Source organism: Bos grunniens, chromosome 8, assembly GCF_055505025.1.
Source record: "Bos grunniens cultivar Pamir isolate PY7600 chromosome 8, Bosgru_T2T1.0, whole genome shotgun sequence".
NCBI lineage: Eukaryota > Metazoa > Chordata > Mammalia > Artiodactyla > Bovidae > Bos > Bos grunniens.
This window is the reverse complement of record NC_141172.1, coordinates 80,477,791-80,498,225: the sequence shown is the minus strand read 5'-3', so window position 1 is coordinate 80,498,225 and position 20,435 is coordinate 80,477,791. Positions and strand designations below refer to the sequence as shown.

At 44.0% G+C, this 20,435-nt stretch overlaps 1 protein-coding gene across 5 annotated transcripts in view; it reads right to left on the bottom strand.

Annotated features, from left to right (window-relative positions):
* Nucleotides 1-20,435, bottom strand: part of DAPK1 (death associated protein kinase 1) — a 211,779-nt gene that overhangs the window by 86,812 nt on the left and 104,532 nt on the right. For all 5 annotated transcript variants that reach the window (XM_086416933.1, XM_086416936.1, XM_086416935.1 and 2 more), the window contains one exon: nucleotides 12,687-12,908. In XM_086416933.1, coding sequence (XP_086273059.1) covers nucleotides 12,687-12,908 — 222 coding nt within the window. The remainder of the gene's footprint in view (nucleotides 1-12,686; nucleotides 12,909-20,435) is intronic.

Here is a 20,435-nt window from a genome sequence, read left to right as displayed (position 1 = left end):
GGTCACTGAGGGTCAGACACGACTGAGTGACTTCACTTTGACTTTTCACTTTCATGCATTGGAGAAGGAGATGGCAACCCACTCCAGTGTTCTTGCCTGGAGAATCCCAGGGATGGGGGAGCCTGGTGGGCTACAGTCTATGGGGTCGCACAGAGTTGGACACGACTAAAGTGACTTAGCAGCAGCAGCAGCAGCAGCAGCAAAGTGCCATACAGTGGGTGGCTTAAAAAACAGAGACTGATTGTCTCAGAATTCTGGAGGCCAGATGTCGGAAAGCAAGGTGTGGCTCGTGGTGTTGGTTCCTTCTGAGGATTTTGGAGGGGAATCTGTTCCAGGCCTCTCCCCTAGCAGTGTGTGGATGCTACTGCTTCATCACTCCAACCCTCCATCCCCACATGGTCTTCCTCTTATAAGGATGCCAGTCACATGGGATAAGGAGCCTGCTCTACTCCAGGATGACCTCATCCTAACTAATGACACCTACAAGGACCCTAGTCCTAAATAAGGGGACATTTTGTGGTAAAAGGGATTAGGACTTCAACATATCATCTGGGGGCAAGGGACACAATTCAACCTACAACAGTTTCTCCAAAGATGAACCCTAGGGATTCCCAGGGAGCACAGTGGTGAAGAAACCACCTGCCAATGCAGGAGATGCAAGAGAGGTGGGTTCAATCCCTGGGTTGGGAGGAAATGGCACCCTGCTCCTTGCCTGGGAAATTCCATGGACAGAGAAGTCTGGTGCGAAAGGGTCAGACATGACTGAGTGACCAAGCATACACACAATAATATATAAAAATACGAGTTTTTCAAAAGATGAACTCTAAGACCAGCAGCATCGGCATCACCTGGGAATTTGTTTGCAACGTAAATTCCTGGACATTACCGTAGACATACTGACTCAAATCTTGGAAATGCAGCCAAGATGGTATATTTTACAATAATGTATATTTTAACAATAACGTATATTTTACAATAATGTATATTTTAACAAGGCTTCAGGAAATTCTGAGGCATGCTAGAGTTTGAGACCCACTAATAAACCATCAGATCAGATCAGATCAGATCAGTCGCTCAGCTGTGTCCGACTCTTTGCGACCTCATGAATCGCAGCACGCCAGGCCTCCCTGTCCATCACCATCTCACGGAGTTCACTGAGACTCACGTCCATCGAGTCAGTGATGCCATCCAGCCATCTCATCCTCTGTCGTCCCCTTCTCCTCCTGCCCCCAATCCCTCCCAGCATCAGAGTCTTTTCCAATGAGCAGCTCTTCATATGAGGTGGCCAAAGTACTGGAGTTTCAGCTTTAGCATCATTCCTTCCAAAGAAATCCCAGGGCTGATCTCCTTCAGAATGGACTGGTTGGATCTCTTTGCAGTCCAAGGGACTCTCAAGAGTCTTCTCCAACACCACAGCTCAAAAGCATCAATTCTTCGGCGCTCAGCCTTCTTCACAGTCCAACTCTCACATCCATACATGACCACTGGAAAGACCATAGCCTTGACTAGACGAACCTTTGTTGGCAAAGTAATGTCTCTGCTTTCGAATATGCTATCTAGGTTGGTCATAACTTTCCTTCCAAGGAGGAAGCGTCTTTTAGTTTCATGGCTGCAGTCACCATCTGCAGTGATTTTGGAGCCCAGAAAAATAAAGTCTGACACTGTTTCCACTGTTTCCCCATCTATTTCCCATGAAGTGATGGGACCAGATGCCATGATCTTCATTTTCTAAATGTTGAGCTTTAAGCCAACTTTTTCACTCTCCACTTTCACTTTCATCAAGAGGCTTTTGAGTTCCTCTTCACTTTCTGCGATAAAGGTGGTGTCATCTGCATATCTGAGGTTATTGATATTTCTCCCAGCAATCTTGATTCCAGCTTGTGTTTCTTCCAGTCCAGTGTTTCTCATGATGTACTCTGCATATAAGTTAAATAAACAGGGTGACAATATACAGCCTTGACGAACTCCTTTTCCTATTTGGAACCAGTCTGTTGTTCCATGTCCAGTTCTAACTGCTGCTTCCTGACCTGCATACAAATTTCTCAAGAGGCAGATCAGGTGGTCTGGTATTCCCATCTCTTTCAGAATTTTCCACAGTTTATTGTGATCCATACAGTCAAAGGCTTTGGCATAGTCAATAAAGAAGAAATAGATGTTTTTCTGGAACTCTCTTGCTTTTTCTATGATCCAGCGGATGTTGGCAATTTGATCTCTGGTTCCTCTGCCTTTTCTAAAACCAGTTTGAACATCAGGAAGTTCACGGTTCACATATTGCTGAAGCCTGGCTTGGAGAATTTTGAGCATTACTTTACTAGTGTGTGAGATGAATGCAACTGTGCAGTAGTTTGAGCATTCTTTGGCATTGCCTTTCTTTGGGATTGGAATGAAAACTGACCTTTTCCAGTCCTGTGGCCTCTGCTGAGTTTTCCAAATTTGCTGGCATATTGAGTGCAGCATTTTCATAGCATCATCTTTCAGGATTTGGAATAGCTCAACTGGAATTCTATCACCTCCACTAGCTTTGTTCGTAGTGATGCTTTCTAAGGCCCACTTGACTTCACATTCTAGGATGTCTGGCTCTAGGTCAGTGATCACACCATCGTGATTATCTGGGTAGTGAAGATCTTTTTTTACAGTTCTTCTGTGTATTCTTGCCACCTCTTCTTAATATCTTCTGCTTCTGTTAGGTCCATACCATTTCTTTCGTTCATCGAGCTCATCTTTGCATGAAATGTTCCTTTGGTATCTCTGATTTTCTTGAAGAGATCCCTCGTCTTTCCTACAAGACCTTTTAGAACTAACACCCCCAAAAGATGTCCTTTTCATTATAGGGGACTGGAACGCAAAAGTAGGAAGTCAAGAAACACCTGGAGTAACAGGCAAATTTGGCCTCGGAATACGGAATGAAGCAGGGCAAAGACTAATAGAGTTTTGCCAAGAAAATGCACTGGTCATAAAAAACACCCTCTTCCAACAACACAAGAGAAGACTCTATACATGGACATCACCAGATGGTCAACACCGAAATCAGATTGATTATATTCTTTGCAGCCAAAGATGGAGACGCTCTATACAGTCAGCAAAAACAAGACCAGGAGCTGACTGTGGCTCAGACCATGAACTCCTTATTGCCAAATTCAGACTTAAATTGAAAAAAGTAGGGAAAATCACTAGACCATTCAGGTATGATCTAAATCAAATCCCTTATGATTATACAGTGGAAGTGAGAAATAGATTTAAGGGCCTAGATCTGATAGATAGAGTGCCTGATGAACTATGGAATGAGGTTCGTGACATTGTACAGGAGACAGGGATCAAGACCATTCCTATGGAAAAGAAATGCAAAAAAAGCAAAATGGCTGCCTGGGGAGGCCTTACAAATAGCTGATAAACCATAGTGTACATTAAAAAAAAATCATTTTGTAATGCTAAGTGTGTAACTTGCCCTTCCAACAGAGTTGCTAGCCTTCTGGGGCTATCTCTGACTGTATTCATCACCTATTGCTAATACTTATTCCTTACACAAAAGAGGTAAGAATCTGAAGTTCTATGAAGGCCACATGTGACCTTCCAGGAAAGTTTTATTCCATCTGCTTGTAAGTATTATGAATTAACTGCCAAAATTAAAAGCCTAGATACCAGACTTTTCTTGGAAAAAACTGCAGGATCTGGCAACACTGGATCCAATAACCCACATGGCAACAATCCGCTATTGAGTGGCTGAGAGTTTCAACGAGCCACAGTCCTTACCATTCCCTCATACATCCCCAACACTGAGACTCCGGGCAGAACAATCCCACTCATTTACGTCACCTGTCCAGCCCCCTAAGGGCATTTGGATTTGATTAATGTCTGGGCAGGGGCTTCCCAGGTGGCTCTAGTGGTAAAGAACCCGCCGGCCAATGCAGGCGACATAGACATGCCAGTTCAGTCCCTGGGTTGGAAAGATCCCCTGGAGGAGGGCATGGCAATCCACTCCAGTATTCCTGCCTGGAGAATCTCATGGACAGAGGAGCCTGGTGGGCTACAGGGTCACAAGGAATGGGACACAACTGAAGCAACTTAGCACGCGTGCACACACGTCTGGGCAGAGGGAAACTAAATTATCCGCTGCCTGAAATACTTAGCTGTTTCTGAGCAGCAAGTGTAGAGCAGAATTCTAGAAGCCAGTGTCTCTGATTAGCACTGACTTTGTTTGGCTTCACTTTCCACCAGGTAATGGAGCAAGTTATAAAATGACACAAACACCGAAGGTCAAAGTCTTGTAGTGACTTGCCCACATGACGATGCACGAATGAGCTATAATACGGCAACACGAGATTTTCATTAAGGAACAAAGGGATGTGGAGGACATGAAGTTTCGATTTTTGAAACATCAGATTTGCCTCATTCAGGTATGTGCTCTGCTGAGTTGCAATAGCATATCAGCCTTGTTTCCAGAGAAGCATGTGGAGAAAAAGTCACTCTTCAAAAATACTTACAGAAATTTTAAGCCAAATCCTGGAGTGGAATTTGAACAAATTTGCCTTTAACACCAAGTAGTTTCTGTACAAAGGACACAGAAAGTACCATTTTTGCATTTTGCCCAGATCCCTGGGAGCAGCTCATGAAATACTGAGGGGAGTGGGGGTTTGGGGTCTCTGTCTCAGTGGTAAGGACAAGTCCAGAGAGTGGTGGTGGGAACTCACACATCCACGTGGAGGCAGGCTTCAATAACAGAAGTTTCAACAACGGAACACACTTCATTGGGAAGCCTGAAGGAAGCTCTACTTGCCATGGAGTTCATCCCAAATATATATTTTAAAAATATATATTTAATATATATAATATATTTCTTAAAATTTTAATATATTATTTTATATATTTATAAATATTTAAAATATATTTAAAATATATATTTAAATATGTATATTAAAATAATAATTATACACTTAAAGATAACTGAACCAGAGGATACAGACAAGACAACACTATGAGTTGCAGGGCTACTTTCTGACAAATTCTTACATTTTATTCTCTCCTTAACTACCACTGCATCCCAACACCCTCAAGAAAGGAAAGAGAAGATGGAATATGTCACTGATGACTAAATGTTCTTTAAAACTGTTAGAATTTACAACAAGCATGATTTTCTCAAAGGCAAAGATGACTCTCTCAGAAAGACCTAATATTTTGAATAGTGTATTAAAAGTTACAACATTTCTTTATGGCAAAATAAATCCTATATTTAGGTATTTATTTTGGGACAAAATGGGACAGACTTGTAGTGTGAAAACAAGAGTGCACTTTCTCTCCTTAGTCCTTGGTATCACTGTATTAGTCAGTGTTCTCCAGAAACACAGAACCAATAGGATGTACATATGTAAAGGGAGGAAGAGATGTATTGTAAGGAACTGGCTCATGCCATCACGAGCTGACAAGTCCTGAGACCTGCAAGGTGAGTTGGCTGGACGTAGCTGGTGACCCAGGAGAGTCAATGTGTTAGTTTCAGTGTAACGGCAGGAAAAAGCAATGCACCTGCTAAAGGGCTGTAAGGTAAGAGGAACTCCCTATTATTCAGAGTAAAGTCAGCGTTTTTGCTCCATGCAAATCCTCAACTGATTAGATGAGGCCCACCCTCAATGGGGAGGGCAATCCACTTTACTCAGTCTACAATTCAAATGTTAACCTCATCCAGAAACACCCTCAATACACAATCCAGAATAATGTTTAACCAAATCCTGGGATACCCTGTGGCCCAGTCAGTTGACACATACATGTAATCATCATGGCTCCCCACATGCCCAATGGGTGCAAAAGCAAAGACAATCACCTCACAGGGATTTTCAAATCTGTGAGGAGCAAATACCCAGGGAAGACAAACATTTGTCTGACACTGTGGTGAAGAGGCCATCTCCTGAGGCCCCTCCTGCCTCTTCCACCTAATAGCTGCTCCTTGTAAGCTCACTCAACTTTTATTCAAGATCAGTTCAATTCAGTTCAGTCGCTCAGTCATGTTCAATTCTTTGCAACCCCATGGACTGCAGCACGCCAGGCTTCCCTGTACATCACCAACTCCTGGAGTTTTTTCAAACTCATGTCATTGAGTTGGTGATGCCATTCAATCATCTCATCCTCTGTCATCCCCTTTTCCTCCTGCCATCAATCTTTCCCAGCATCAGGGTCTTTTCAAAGGATTCAGGTCTTTGCATCAAGTGGCCAAAGAATTGGAGTTTCAGTTTCAGCATCAGTCCTTCCAATGAATATTCAGGACTGATTTCCTTTAGGATGGACAGGTTGGATCTCCTTGCTGTTCAAGCGACTCTCAAGAGTCTTCTCCAACACCACAGTTCAAAAGCATCAATTCTTCGGTGCTCAGCTTTCTTTACCGTCCAACTCTCACATCCATACATAACTACTGGAAAAACTATAGCTTTGACTAGACGGACCTTTGTTGGCAAAGTAATGTCTTCGGTTTTTAATATGCTATCTAGGTTAGTCACAACTTTTCTTCCAAGGAGCAAGTGTCTTTTAATTTCACGGCTGCAATCACTGTCTGCAGTGATTTTGGAGCCCCCACAAAATGAAGTCTGCCACTGTTTCCACTGTTTCCCCATCTATTTCCCATGAAGTGATGGGACCAGATGCCATGATCTTAGTTTTCTGAATGTTGAATTTAAGCCAACTTTTTCACTCTCCTCTTTCACTTTCATCAAGAGGCTCTTTAGTTCTTCTTCGATTTCTGCCATAAGTGTGGTGTCATCGGCACATCTGAGGTTATTGATATTTCTCCCAGAAATCTTGATCCCAGCTTGTGTTTCATCCAACCCAGGATTTCTCATGATGTACTCTGCACATAAGTTAAACAAGCAGGGTGACAATATACAGCCTTGACATATTCTTTTTCCTATTTGGAACCAGTCTGTTGTTTCATGTCCAGTTCTAACTGTTACTTCCTGACCTGAATACAGATTTCTCAGGAGGCAGGTCTGATGGTCTGGTATTCCCATCTCTTGAAGAATTTTCCACAGTTTGTTGTGATCCATACAGTCAAAGGATTTGGCATAGTCAATAAAGCAGAAATAGATGTTTTTCTAGAACTCCCTTGCTTTTTCCATGATCCAGCAGATGTTGGCAATTCGATCTCTGATTCCTCTGCCTTTTCTAAAACCAGCTTGAATATCTGGAAGTTCATGGTTCACGTATTGTTGAAGCCGGGCTTGGAGAATTTTGAGCATTACTTTACTAGTGTGTGAGATGAGTGCAATTGTGCAGTAGTTTGAGCATTCTTTGGCATTGCCTTTCTTTGGGATTGGAATGAAAACTGACCTTTTCCAGACCTGTGGCCACTGCTGCTTTTTTCAAATTTGCTGGCATATTGAGTGCAGCATTTTCACAGCATCATCTTTTAGGATTTGAAATAGCTCAACTAGAATTCCATCACCTCCACTAGCTTTGTTCATAGTGATGCTTTCTATAGGTCCACTTGACTTCACATTCCAAGATGTCTGGCTCTAGGTGAGTGATCATACCATCATGATTATCTGGGTGGTGAAGATCTCTTCTGTATAGTTCTTCTGAGTATTCTTGACACCTCTTCTTAATCTCTTCTGCTTCGGATAGGTCCATACCACTTCTGTCCTTTATTATGCCCATCATTGCATGAAATGTTCCCTTGGTATCTCTAATTTTCCTGAAGAGATATCTTAGTCTTTCCCATTCTACTGTTTTCCTCTATTTCTTTGATAGATTTCTTCCTCTGATCACTGAGGAAGGCTTTCTTATCTTTCCTTGCTATTCTTTGGAACTCTGCATTCAAATGGGTATATCTTTCCTTATCTCCTTTGCTTTTTGCTTCTCTTCTTTTTACAGCTATTTATAAGCCCTCCTCAGACAGCCATTTTGCTTTTTTGTATTTCTATTTCTTGGGGATGGTCTTGATCCCTGTCCATAGTCCATCAGGTAATCTGTCTATCAGAGCTAGTCCCTTAAATCTATTTCTCACTTTCATTGTATAATCGTAAGGGATTTGATTTAGGTCATACCTGAATGGTCTAGTGGTTTTCCCTACTTTCTTCAATTTAAGTCTCAATTTGGCAATAAGGAGTTCGTGATCTGAGCCACAGTCAGGTCCCAGTCTTGTTTTTCCTGACTGTATAGAGTTTCTCAACCTTTGGCTGCAAAGAATATATCAATCTGATTCAGTGTTTACCATCTGGTGATGTCCATGTGTAGAGTCTTCTCTTGTGTTGTTGGAAAAGTGCTTGCTCTGACCAGTGTGTTCTCTTGGCAAAACTCTACTAGCCTTTGCCCTGCTTCATTCTGTACTCCAAGGCCAAACTTGCCTGTTACTCCAGGTGTTTGTTGACTTTCTACTTTTGCATTCCAGTCCCCTATAATGAAAAGGACATCTTTTTTGGGTGTTAATTTTAGAAAGCCTTGTAGGTCTTCATCAGATCAGATCAGATCAGATCAGTCACTCAGTCGTGTCTGACTCTTTGCGACCCCATGAATCGCAGCAATCCAGGCCTTCCTATCCATCACCAACTCCAGGAGTTCACTCAGACTCACGTCCATCGAGTCAGTGATGCCATCCAGCAATCTCATCCTCTGTCATCCCCTTCTCCTCCTGCCCCCAATCCCTCCCACAGTCCAGCTCTCACATCCATACATGACCACAGGAAAAACCATAGCCTTGACTAGCCAGACCTTTGTTGGCAAAGTAACCCTTCAACTTCAGCTTCTTCAGAATTACTGGTTGGGGTATAGTCTTTTATTACCTTGATATTGAATGGTTTGCTTTGGAAATGAACAGAGATCATTCTGTCATTTTTGAGATTGCATCCAAGTACTGCATTTCTTACTCTTTTGTTGACTATGATGGCCACTTCATTTCTTCTAGGGATTCTTGCCCACAGTTGTAGTTATAATGGTAATCTGAGTTATATTCACCCATTCCAGTCTATTTTAGTTTGCTGATTCCTAAAATGTTGACGTTCACTCTTGCCATCTCCTGTTTGACTGCTTCCAATTTGCCTTGATTCATGGACCTAACATTCCAGGCTTCTATGCAATATTCAAGATCGCTGCACAATGAACTATGTAGAGCTGTGTGGCACTATGCACCTGACTGAATGGCTACAATTAGAAACAGATATTGACAATAAAAAGGGCTGATGGAACTAGAACTCCAACCCATTTCTGGAAAGGCTGTAAACTGGTGCAGCCACATTAGAAAAAAGTTTGGCAATTTCTTATAGAGTTAAATGTACTCATTAAGTGACCCAGAAATCCCACTCCATTGTATTTACCCCAAATATGTGAAAACTTACATCCACACACATATCTGTATGTGAATATTTACAGTAGCTTTATTCATGATCACCACATACTAGAAACAACCTAAATGTCCTTTAATGGGTGAACAAATTAAAAAACAGCATACAATGGAATACCATTCAGGATTAAAAATGAGAAACTGACTCATACTTGAATCTCAAAAGCATTATGTTGAGTGAAAGAAACTGGTCTCAAAAGATTGAATATAGGTCTACTTAAATAATTTTTAAAAACACAAAACTATAGTGATAGAGAATGGCTCAGCGACCACCAGAGGATATGGAGTGGAAGGTGGGTGTGACTCTAAGGGGTGAGTACAAGGGCATTTTGGCGGCAAATGGACTATTCTGAATCCTGGTTTGGGAGGTGGTTATACAAATCTACACACATGTTACCTTTCATAGAATTATACAACTCTCCTCCAACATCAAATTTATTGTATAATAATTTTAAAACAAGTGGCTAAAGAAATTGCATGTCATTCACTTTATGCAGAGGATAAATGCATCTAATGGAAAATTTCTATGAACTGGGAGTCAGTCAACAGAAGTTGAACTCAGAATATACACACACAGGTAACAGTAACACCTCACCATCATTTGTACATTCTGATATACAAAGGGAGCAAATGACATTTTTGAGTTACTAGGCATGCAGGCATGCCCAGTTGCTCAGTCATGTCTGACTCTTTTGCCACCCCATGGACTATAGCCTGCTAGGCTCCTCTGTCCATGGGATCTCCCAGGCAAGAATATTGGAGTGGGTTGCCATTTCCTTCTCCAAGGGATCTTCTTGACCCAAGGATTAAACCCACGTCTTCTGTGGCTCCTGCATTGGCAAGCAGAGTCTTTACCACTGAGCCACCTGGGCAGGCTGAGTTACCAGGCATTACCTAGTAATTCTCTGAAATGGCAAAACAGTTGTGATCTATATAATTTCTTTCCCAGGAACTTTGCATTTATGGTCTCTGACAACAGCCTTAAGGGAGAAAATTTAGGTTTAGAGATATATGGTAAGGGCTTCCTGGGTTGCTCAGCTGGTAAAGTATCTCCATACAATGCAGGAGAACTTGGTTCAATTCCTGGGTTGGGAAGTTCTCCTGAAGAAGGGATAGGCTACCCACTCCAGTTTTCTTGAGCTTACCTGGTGGCTCAGATGGTAAAGAATCTGTCTGCAACACAGGAAACCTGAGTTCAATCCCTGGGTTGGGAAGATTCCCTGGAGGAGGGCATGGCAACCCACTCCAGTATTCTAGCCTGGAGAATCCCTATAGAAGGAGGAGCTACAGTCCATGGGGTTGCAAAGAGTTGGACACAACTGAGTGACTAAGCACAATATAGCACATAGATGGGAAAGGATTTGCTCTGGATTTTGATCTCGGGTCTGTCTAGTTTTCACATCACCATATAAAGTCACAGCAAAGATTACACTCTGATTCCTCTCTTTTTTCTGCTGAACCCTGAGCAGCCCTCTAATCCTCTGTGCTCTTAGAGTCCTGCTCTTCCTTTAATGCTGTAGTTCTCAATGGGGGAGAGGGGAAGAGTCTGTACCCAGGGGACATGTGGTAACATCTGGAGGCATTTTTTAATTGTGACAGCTAGAGGAGAGGATGCTGTCTGGTGGGTAAAAGCCAGAGATGTTGATAAACATCCCACAATGCACAGGACAGTCCCCTGAATGATTATGCAGCCCAATATGTCACTAGTGCAGAGGCTGAGAACTTCCCAGAAACACATCCATGGAGAAGACTCTTGAGACAGCAAGGAGATCAAACCAGTCAGTCCTAAAGGAAATCAACCCTGAATATCCATTGGAAGGACTGATACTGAAGCTGAAGCTCCAATACTTTGGCCACCTGATGCTAAGAGCTGACTCACTGGAAAAACCCTGATGCTGGGCAAGATTGAGGGCTGGAGAAGGGTGCGATACAGGACGAAATGGTTGGATGGCATCAACGACTCAATGGACATGAGTTTGAGCAAACTCCAAGAAGTGGTGAAAGATGGGGAGGCCTGGCGTGCTGCAGTCCATGGGGTTGCAAAGAGTCGGACATGACTGAGCAACTGAACGACAACAAATGAGCCACACACTTTGCTAGCTATGTTTATATTCTCATCTCACATATCTCCTCAAAACCCTTCTGAGGTATTAATTGATCCCAATTTATAGTTAAGAAGGTTCCTGTTCAGATGCATAAAAGAACGTGCTCAGAGCCCAGTGTTGAGACAATAAGCAGTGGGCATCCCAGGCCCTTCTGACTGCAAAGCACAGGTCCCCACAGTGAGGTGCCAAGCCCTCTGTATACCTCCCCTCACTTCCACCTTCTCTGGTCTCAAAAAATCACCTCTTAGCCCTGAGAGATCTGCAAATAAGGGGGAGCTGCTGGGCTGGCAAAAGGGTACATCTGAATTTCAGAGGCTCCAGGAAATGGGTGGGGTCTGTCATCACTAAGAACCACCCAGGATTGCGCCATCCCTCCCTCCCTCAGCCCCCAGGGTGATGATGTGTGTCCTCCACCCAAACTGTCCAGAGACACTCCCAGCTGCATGTTCTTGGATGACTTCCTCTCCTCTCCCACCAGCCCATGTTGGTTGCTGAATTCATCACAGGGAGCGGGGCCCTCAGGCAGGGGGCCAGGGACCGGACACATCATAGAATAATGCACTATAGTCAGTTTCCCATAGTAACATCGGACGGACAGGGTGTGCCTGAGAGAATCAGCAGAATGCTTTAACAAGTCCTGCAGTCACCGCTGAGTGATTCTGCTTCAATCTCACCCTTTCATATAATGAGTGTCGACAGTTTCAACAGTTAAAAATGAGGTGTGTATAAGACAGAGGGAAAGAGAAGAGAGAAAGAAAGAGAAGAGACAGATTTCCCTGGCTGTCCAGTAGTGAAGACTCCATGCTTCCACTGCAGGAGGGCATGGGTTCCTGGTCGGGGAACTAAGATCCTGCATGCTGTGTGGCACAGCCAAAAAAATAAATTAAAAATATTTTTAAAAAAAAGAGAGAGAAGAGAAAAACAGAAGTAGGAAAACAGAGGGAAGGCAGAGGAACAGTGTGAGAGGAGAAGAGCATATGCTCTTAAGCCTAAAGCTTAGCATGAAACTTAAAACACAGACGATCTCATGACAAGGAAGAACTCAAGACCCGGGACCCACTGGCAAACCAAGTGCGACCACATGGGTGGAAGCTTCTGCAGACCTACTCCAGACAACTGCAGCTGGGCCTCAGGGCAGGCCGCACACCCCAGTTCTCCAACTCAGCAAGGCCGAGTGGTCCCCGAGGAGGGTCCAGGCTGGTGGCTGTGCTGTCCGGCCGCTGGGAGCCGGCAGTGCCCCTCCCCCGCCCCAGCACAGCACTCACAGTTCCAGGATCAGGATGACGTCCGTCTTGTTCTCGTAAACCTCGTGCAGGGTGATGACGTTGGGGTGCTGGATCTCCTTTAGGATGCTGACCTCCCGCTCGATGTCCTCGCGGCTCACGCCCCGCCGGCTGGATTTGGTCCTCCTTTTCTTGATGAATTTGGCGGCATACTGTAGACCGGTGCTTTTCTCACGGCATTTCTTCACGACGGCAAACTGCCCACTGCAGAGAGAAGGAAGAGGTCCCGGGTCATTCACATGTTCTTTGTGTGCTGCGCTTAGGCCCTCAGTCGTGTCCCACTGTCTGCAACCCCACGGACTGTAGCCCGCCAGTCTCCTCTGTCCATGGGATTCTACAGGCAAGAATACTGGAGTGGGTCGCCATGCCCTCCTCCAGGGGATATATGTTCTTTATTGTTCACTAAAACCCAGGTTTGGGCAAGAATGTAGTCCCACGGCGGGCGGAGGGGGGGAGGGGGGAACAATAGGATTGTAAATAAGGAGTCCAAATTGTGGGAAATTAATAAATTCAATAGAGAAATTTCTTCTTATAATTTGGCTCCATTAATTTAAGCCTCTTTCATTATGAACAGTGCTGCAAAGAATATAATTTCCTTTCTTGAATCACATTTTATTAAATGGGTAATAACACCTCCATTTCTCTGTTCTCCTCCTTCTCCCCCATTTCAGATTCAGGGGCCACAGGAAGGAGCCCCCTCCCATTGGGCCTCACTTCCTTGTTCTTGTCCTGTAGTCTAGGAAAGCAAGGGGTCAGGATCAAGGAAATGGCAGAAATATACAGGGTCCTGCCTTCAGTGATGTATTTCTAGCAGGTACTAAGTCACTTCAGTCACGTCCAACTCTGTGCGACCCTATGGACTGTAGCCCGCCAGGCTCCTCTGTCCGTGGGATCCTCCAGGCGAGAATACTGGAGTGGGTTGCCATTTCCTTCTCCAGGGGATCTTCCCGACCCAGGGATTGACCCAGCCTGCATTGCAGGCTGATGCTTTACCGTCTGAGCCGCTAGGGAAGCACAAATACTTATTAATTGAAACACATCAACAACAACAAAAACACAAGTAATACCTCATTTTGTTGGGCTTCACTTTATGTGCTTCACAGAGAGTTTTTACAGTTTGAAGGTCTGTAGCAATCTAGAGAATCCCAGGGACGGGGGAGCCTGGTGGGCTGCTGTCTATGGGGTCACACAGAGTCGGACACGACTGAACCGACTTAGCAGCAGCAGCAGCAATCTAGTATTGAGCAAACCTATTTCCTCCATTTTTCCAATAGCATTTGCTCACAAACTTTTTCATGATTATTATATTTGTTACAGTAGTTTGAGATCAGTGATCTTTGATGTTACCCCTGAGAACAGATTACAACTTGCTGAAGGCTCAGATGATGGTGAGCAATTTTTTGCAATAAAATATTTTCTAATTAAGGTATCTATATTGTTTTCTTTTTTTTTTTTAAGGTTTAACACTATTGCACACCTAAGAGACTACAGTACTGTGTGTGACTTTTTTATGTAGTTATTTTGACTCACTTTATTGCAATCTTTGCTTTATTGACGTGGTCTGGAACTGAACCTGCAATGTCCTGCCTCTATAGATTTTGTTCACACTTCAGGGACTGATAAGTCATATGCACTTAGACGTTTGTTGGATGCTTCTTCAGTATCATCTCTCTCCTCTTCTTTTCCCAAAATACCTACATCCGGGGTTTTTGGTTCTGGGAAGCCAAGGTCCACCCCCAACCATAGATATGGTTCATGTGACCTGCTGCTAAGTCACTTCAGTCGTGTCCGACTCTGTGCGACCCCATAGACAGCAGCCCACCAGGCTTCGCCGTCCCTGGGATTCTCCAGGCAAGAACACTGGAGTGGGTTGCCATTTCCTTCTCCAATGCATGAAAGTGAAAAGTGAAAGTGAAGTCGCTCAGTCGTGTCCAACTCTTAGCGATCCCATGGACTGGAGCCTACCAGGCTCCTCCGTCCATGGGATTTTCCAGGCAAGAGTACTGGAGTGGGGTGCCATCCAATTTGTGCACTATATTCTTTTTTTGGAGAATGTGAAGACAAAGATTTTTGTTAAGACTCTTTGACCCTCCTCCCTCCCAAAGCTGCTGCCAATCATCTTGGGACCACTCCTGATCTAAAGCAGAGGCACAACCGGTCAAAGGAAAGAAAACAGGTCTGTGGTAACCCTGTGGAGTGGCTGGATCAACCCTAGCCTGAAGTCATCTGCCTTTAGACTTTTCCACAACACAAGCCAATAAAATTCCCTTTACTGCTAAAGCCAGTTTGGGGTTTTTATTTCTTGCAGAGAAAGCATCCTAAATTCAACAGCAGAGCCTCCTACCCATAAGCTGTTGCTAAGTCGTGTCCTACGCTTTGCAATAAAAGAATACAATAACAGAACTTGACACAAAATAGTAAAGTGACCATGTAAGCAGGAGAGAAGCAAGTAGTATACCCTTAAAGTAAGTGAAACACAATGGAAAGGTGCTTCCTATGTCACTGCTGGGACCCTCACTTCCTCCCTAGCACCCGAGTGCCAAGGGCCAATCCAGCCATCACAGGATGGGCACATTTCTGGGCACCTGCTGGGGAACTGCTATGTGAAGAATTATCACTGTTATTTTTTGCTAGATTTATTCTCCTCACATGAAGACAAAAGGAAGACAGAAAAATCAAGTTAAGGCTAATATTTTGATGTTAAAGAATGGATACATTAAAATGTTACTCATTTACTTTGGCAGTGGGAGGCCCATGAAGATAAAAACACATAGTGAAGAAGTATTTTTATAGCAGTGCCGATTTTTTTGCATGACAGGTTATTAATACTTTCTTTCCCCGGTCAGCAGGATCGCAGAGATGCTGAAGAATAAATCACATCAGAACACTAGCGCCTACTGCCTGTAAGCTCACAACCTTAAAGAGTCACAGGAAATGTTATGACTGTATTACAATCCCTTTCTGATTTCCTTGGGGAGTGGAACACTGGGCTTTCCCTCTGGTAGGGGGTGGGGATGGGCTGCAGAGATGGGGCTTATGGAGAAAAGAGGAAAAACAGCCTGAATACAAAACAATGTTAGCTTTCCAGAAGCCAGTGAAGTGGTGCTTGTAACCCCTCTCCTCAAAAATACAGTACCACTTCCCCACTAAGCATTCTCCAGGGGCCCCAGGACTCAGCCCAGCCAAGGACCTCTGACCCACAGCAACACATGCTTGTAGGAGCTGGGCCCATGCATGCGTCTGGCAGTCACAGCCACTTGTCAGGCAGGCTTAAGGCAAACTTGGTGACTTGAATCACATTGCTTTAAAAAACAAAAGCAAAGGAAAAAAAAATCATCAGGAGAGCCACAAAGTATTTTAAATGCAAGCCTAAAATCAAAGATTTTCACAGCCAAATGTTCCATGTGGGCATTCGATGCTTTCAGTTATGGGAAGTGAGAGCATCAGGTTCCCAACCCTAAAGCTGAATTCAAGTGTGGTTCTGAACACCCTGTGTTTCAAGGCCAAGAGTGTGTGCACACATCTAAGACAACCGTGTCGTCCAGGTTTGCAGCCTAATATCTAGAACCCATTCCTTCACCAAACCATTGACCCCTCGCTCACACTTCAGGGTCCCCTCATGAGCAGTCTGAAGGTGGGAGAGGCCCCCGCACAGGAGAAGATGTGATTCTAGTGCCCCCCATGGCAGCATGCTAGCATCTGAGCTAACTTTGGCTGCAGGATGTCAGAGGAGAGTGTAGAACAATTTGGGGAAACACTTTCTAGATCTATCTCAATGCTGCCTCTTTAAAGACACTTTTCCTTATTTATCACCAGTTCTTCAACAATCTGCCTCCCCATCCCTTTGCTCCAGTGAATGCTGCATCCCCGAGTCCACAGGGCACCTCATACCCCTCTGTGGCACCTTAGCAGGCTGAGGACAGACTCCTCAGAGAAGAAACTTGTCTCAAACACAGTGATTTGCTTTGTGAGACCTAATTTCCATTGGACTATTGGTTAACTGCTGCTCCCCTTTCCCTTCCTGATCCAGCTTCCGGGGTAGGAGGAGAGCAAATGCACAGAGAAGCCAGGCCACCTGCCACCTAGGGGACTGGCTGTAGCTCCAGCCCACCCCTGTCCTGTGACAAACACACGAGACACCTCAGTGACTGAAACCCACACAGGCAGTGGATGGGGAACATAGCTTCCTTACTAGAAAACAGAAACATTTAAACTTGACAAGACAGAGTACAGGCAATCCTTATTTTCTCCAGGATCTTTATTTGCAAATTCACTTACTCCTTACAACTTTGTTTGTAATCTAAAAACTCAATACTTATAGTACTTTCATGGTCATTTGTGGATCTGACCACAAATGACCAGACATGGTCAGACATGCATGTTCCCAGCTGAGCTCGGTTAAGGGCACGCTCTGCTTCCTTGTTTCAGCTCTCACACTGAAAACAGTGTCCTTTTCATAGTCTGTTCAGTGCCGTGTTTTCGGTTTCATTTTGCATTTTGTGCTTTTTGTTCATGATTTCACTATTTAAAATGGCCCCCAAACATGGTATTGAAGAGCTGTCCAGTGTTCATTAAGCATGGAGGCTATGGTGTGCCTTACAGAGAAAACACGTGTTAGACAAGCCACGCTTGGCATGAGATATAGTGCTGTTGGCCATGAGATCAACATTAGTGCATCAACTATATACATATAATAAGGTGCCTTTAAACAGAAACACAACAGACAAGGTTATGTGTTGACCTATTGGTAAAAATGTGACCCGCTCACAGGACCCTAACTCTGTATTTCCTCCAGGACAACTGGTCCAGTATCCACTGAGTCAGTGTTTGTGATGAATTTATAGAACATTAATTACCATGACAAGCACTGACCGTGTGTCATTTTTTGTTTTTTGTTTTTTTTTCATAACATTCTCTGTCATCTAATAACTGACAGTTTATTACATTAGGTACAGCCAGCCACATTCATTTTCAAATGAAAACTTTCCATTTAAGGTAATGTTTATTAACCACCAGTGGTCAGATGCATATAAAGACAAGAGCCATCCCAGCTTTATAAGAGTTATCTACTAAAAACAAAACAACAAAAAAAGTGTTTCAAACATAATCACAAATTTCATTGAAAAGAAAAAACTTTGGCTAAAAGGACCAAAACTTCAATAAAATAACGTAATCTAATTTTGGAGGCTTTCTTGTTGGCTCAGTGGTAAGGAATTCACCTGCCAATGTAGTTCAATCCTTGGGTCAGGAAGATTCCCTGGAGAAGGGAATGGCAACCCACTCCAGTAGTTTTGCCTAGGAAATCCCATGGACAGAGGAGCCTGGCAGGCTACAAGTCCATGGGGGGTCAAAAGACTTGGACATGACTGACTAAACAACAACAATCTAATTTACAAGCTGATTTCCTTGTCTTATTTATTAATATATCTAATTCACACAGTACCCTGGCAGTCATTCAATGAGCTTTATCCAGGATGCTATGCAAGGCATTTTACATGAAATTCACATTATCACCACCTCATCTATCAATAAGAAAACCAAGTCTCAGAGAGATTTTTAAAATCGCGCCAAATCACTCAGCAAGTAAGTTGCATAATTGAGAACTGGAGCCAAACCCAAGTGCATTTGCCTCCAGAGCTCTATTCAATGAGCACAGTTGCTATACTGGGCTTGTGTCCATCCTGACTGAGATACAGCCACCTCTTGTGAAGTCACAGACAGGACTGGAACATCATTCACAAAAGAGTTTTCTAAGGGGAAGACAAAGAGAGGGGCCTTGTGGTTAAGTAAGTTGGGGCAATGGAGCTTCCTCTTCACTGAAAATTCAAACAGTGTTTAATTAACTAAAACCATGGCTTTTACATGCTCAGGGGGGCTCTGTGACCAAAGGAAAACCCTGTTTATGTGTAAGCTAAGGAAGCAAGATGCTAACACTGAGAAAGAACCACAGAAAGTTCATTCCCAAGGTCAGCATACAAGGATTGCATGCAACTGATGAAGCATTTGTGCCTATAATTAGTTCCATCTCTCCCCTCCTTCCAAGATTTGCAATACGGTTTTTAATTAACACAAAATAATTTTTACTTTTGAATTCATATATCAAGCTTCTGGCAAAATTTTAGTGCTGGTGAGGAGCCTGGCAGGCTACAGTCCATGGGGTCGCAAAGAGTCAGACATGACTGAGCGATTAAGCACATTTTTCTTGAAGAGTTGCATTCTGAGAGTGGCATAGACACAGATCCTGCTAGAATACAGGAATTACAGGTCTTAAATAAGAGGTGAGGTGACAGAAAAGATTGTTCAAGGATGAGTTCACATTTGATAATAATTCACATTTATGGCAGGCGATAAAAACCCCAAAGAGCTTATAGAGTAATGGAGAGAGAAGCTTGTTAACACTGTAAGGTGGGAAGGGCCACAGAAAGGACACGGCCCCTTGGGACCACTTCAGGGGAGAGGATGGGGTTGGAAGACCCAAGCAGTGTCCTGAAGTCTGGGCTCCAGCCAAAAGAGGAAGAAACTGTGTGTTGGAGGGATGGCTTCCAAGAGGAAGAAGAGCATGACCCAGGGCAGGGAGGCATGAAAGAGCCTGCCTGGTATTCTTGAGAGAAGAGGAAGTGGTGGTGGGGAAATGAGGGATCCTCACAGCCAGGGTCCTGCCCAGAATGGAGCAATGCCAGCCCCAATCCTGCTAACAACGTGGGAAAGCAGAGAGCTGGCTGAGCCTTGGTTTCCTCCTCTGTATAAGAGCAATGGCAACATGAAATGAGGTCATGCACGTGAGTACAGCATTTAAGCACATGAAAAGGATGAAAGTTAGCACGTTGGCTCAGTTTCATACTTCTTAAAGAAGCCAAGAGGCTTCCCTGACAGCTCAGTTGGTAAAGAATCTGCCTGCAATGCAGGAGACCCTGGTTTGATTCCTGGGTTGAGACGATCCCCTGGTGAAGGGATAGGCTACCCACTCCAGTATTCTTGGGCTTTCCTGGTGGCTCAGCTGGTAAAGAATCTGCCTGCAACACAGGAGATCTGGGTTTAATCCCTGGGTTGGGAAGATCGCCTGGAGAAGGGAAAGGCTGCCCACTCCAGTATTCTGGCCTGGAGAATTCCATGAACTTAATAGTCCCTGGGATTGCAAAGGGTCGGACACGAATGGGTGACTTTCACTCACTCACTCAAAGCAGCCAAGAGGGTGGTATTTCAGAGGCTGAAAAGCAGCACCTAATTTCTTCTTGGCAGTTTTCTTTACAACATCTTTGAAATCTAAGTGTTAAATCTCTACATTTTCCCCCTCATCAGGACTCAACAAAGCTATTTTCATTTTGGATGGGACCTATGTGATTTTCCACAGTTGGTCCATAAAAGACCGTGTGGCTTTGTATGCTGAATTTTTAGGTAGGTGATGAGAGGGCTTCCCCGGTAGATCAGCGGTAAAGAATCCGCCTGCCAATGCAGGAGAGGTAAGAGAAATGAGTTCGACTGCTGGGTCGGGAAAATCCCCTGAAAGAACACATGGCAATCCACTCCAGTATTCTTGCCTGGAGAATCCCATGGACAGAAGAGCCTGGCAGGCTCCAGTCCGTAGGGTCGCAGAGAATCAAACACAACTGAAGCGACTGAGCACCAATGCATGCAGGTGATGGGAAGCAGACTGCATTTTGCAAAGATGACCTCAGCTGTATCTCCCATCGCTCATGCTCTTGCTTGGTGTGGTCCTGCCTTTCCCACCAT